Source organism: Perkinsus marinus, assembly GCF_000006405.1.
Source record: "Perkinsus marinus ATCC 50983 genomic scaffold scf_1104296943478, whole genome shotgun sequence".
NCBI lineage: Eukaryota > Perkinsozoa > Perkinsida > Perkinsidae > Perkinsus > Perkinsus marinus.
The window spans coordinates 1-1,187 of record NW_003211822.1 but is presented as its reverse complement, the minus strand read 5'-3'; the positions used below and the strand labels follow the sequence as shown (position 1 = coordinate 1,187).

Genomic DNA, 1,187 nt, shown 5'->3' with positions numbered 1-1,187 from the left:
GGTATTTTTTTATCACTGCTAGGGTTGGGGGTACTGTATAATTTTCAGAAGCGAGATTTTTGTATTTTGTGGATTTTTCGTGATTTTCTGCTTTTCATTCGTTATTGATAATTTTCGATTTTTTTGAGAGGTTCACAACGAACGATTTTCGGTAAAAAATTGACTTTTATGAGAGTTTTTCGCGTTTGACGAATTCTGTGGGATGGTTTTCCGCAGAATTTAAATATGGTTTTACGTTGCGGAGTGAAATCCAGTGTAAATATTGATTTTTTGGAAGTGAAAAAATTTGTATAATTTTACGAGAAAATTATTTTTTGTGTATTTTGCATTCTGCACTTTGTATTAAGCCGATTATTATAATGGTTATGGAGATTGGAATTATGGAGAATTCGACATTTGGTATTTCGCGAGGATTTTGGGGAAAATTTACGGAAAAATAGAGATTTTCCTAAAATCTGTAAAGAAGTACGGCCGAAAATTTTCAGATTTTCTGAAAAAAAATTGGGAAGCATTTTTTTTCTTGAAATTTTCGAAAAATTTTGGATTTTTTAGGTTATGTTGACTTTGCGGCATCCTAATATTGTTTTGCTGGTTGGAGCGCAGACTAGGTTGAAGCCGTTGAGAATACTCACGGAATTTTGGTAAGGGAAAAAGTGAGATAATCGATCACGTGATCGATTTAGTTCTGGCGGGTGTTTATATGATTTACTTCATGTGAGAAGAGGAGTTCAGCTGAGTTGGAAACAGCGAGCGGTGGGCGGAGCGAAGCGGATTTTGAGAGCGTATCTTAGGTTGCTCATTGGAAGATACGGATCATGTCCGTTTTTGTAACATGTGAAATAAGACGTGAATGAATCTCTGTGTTGAGGAAATCGATCAGCTGATCGATTTGATCATGTTATTGCTGCGTTCATCAGGTCATGATGTTGGACATCGCGAAAGGTATATATTTTATGCATTCAGCGCGACCACCGGTGGGGATAATTTTGTGGCGCGTGACGGAATTTCGCTTCGCTCCGCCTTTTTTGATAGGTTATTCATAGGGATATCAAGTCGTTGAATCTCTTACTAGAGCAGCCCGTGTGGGTCGTGAGTGGACCTATTCCGTATCTTACATGGTTGAACCTAAGATACCACCAGGAGGATCCAATACGTGTTAAGATTGCCGATTTTGGAACTGCTCGATT

The 1,187-nt window shown here is 38.0% G+C and overlaps 1 protein-coding gene across 1 annotated transcript; it reads left to right on the top strand.

The window, feature by feature from the left end:
• Positions 1-552: 552 nt before the first annotated feature.
• On the top strand, positions 553-1,080 carry Pmar_PMAR012967 (map3k delta-1 protein kinase, putative; the record flags this gene model as incomplete). Its single annotated transcript, XM_002781188.1, has 4 exons — positions 553-641; positions 684-753; positions 918-974; positions 1,033-1,080. Coding segments are annotated over 4 exons (264 nt in total), but the record flags the coding sequence as incomplete, so codon positions are not given.
• Between the last annotated feature and the right edge of the window lie 107 nt (positions 1,081-1,187).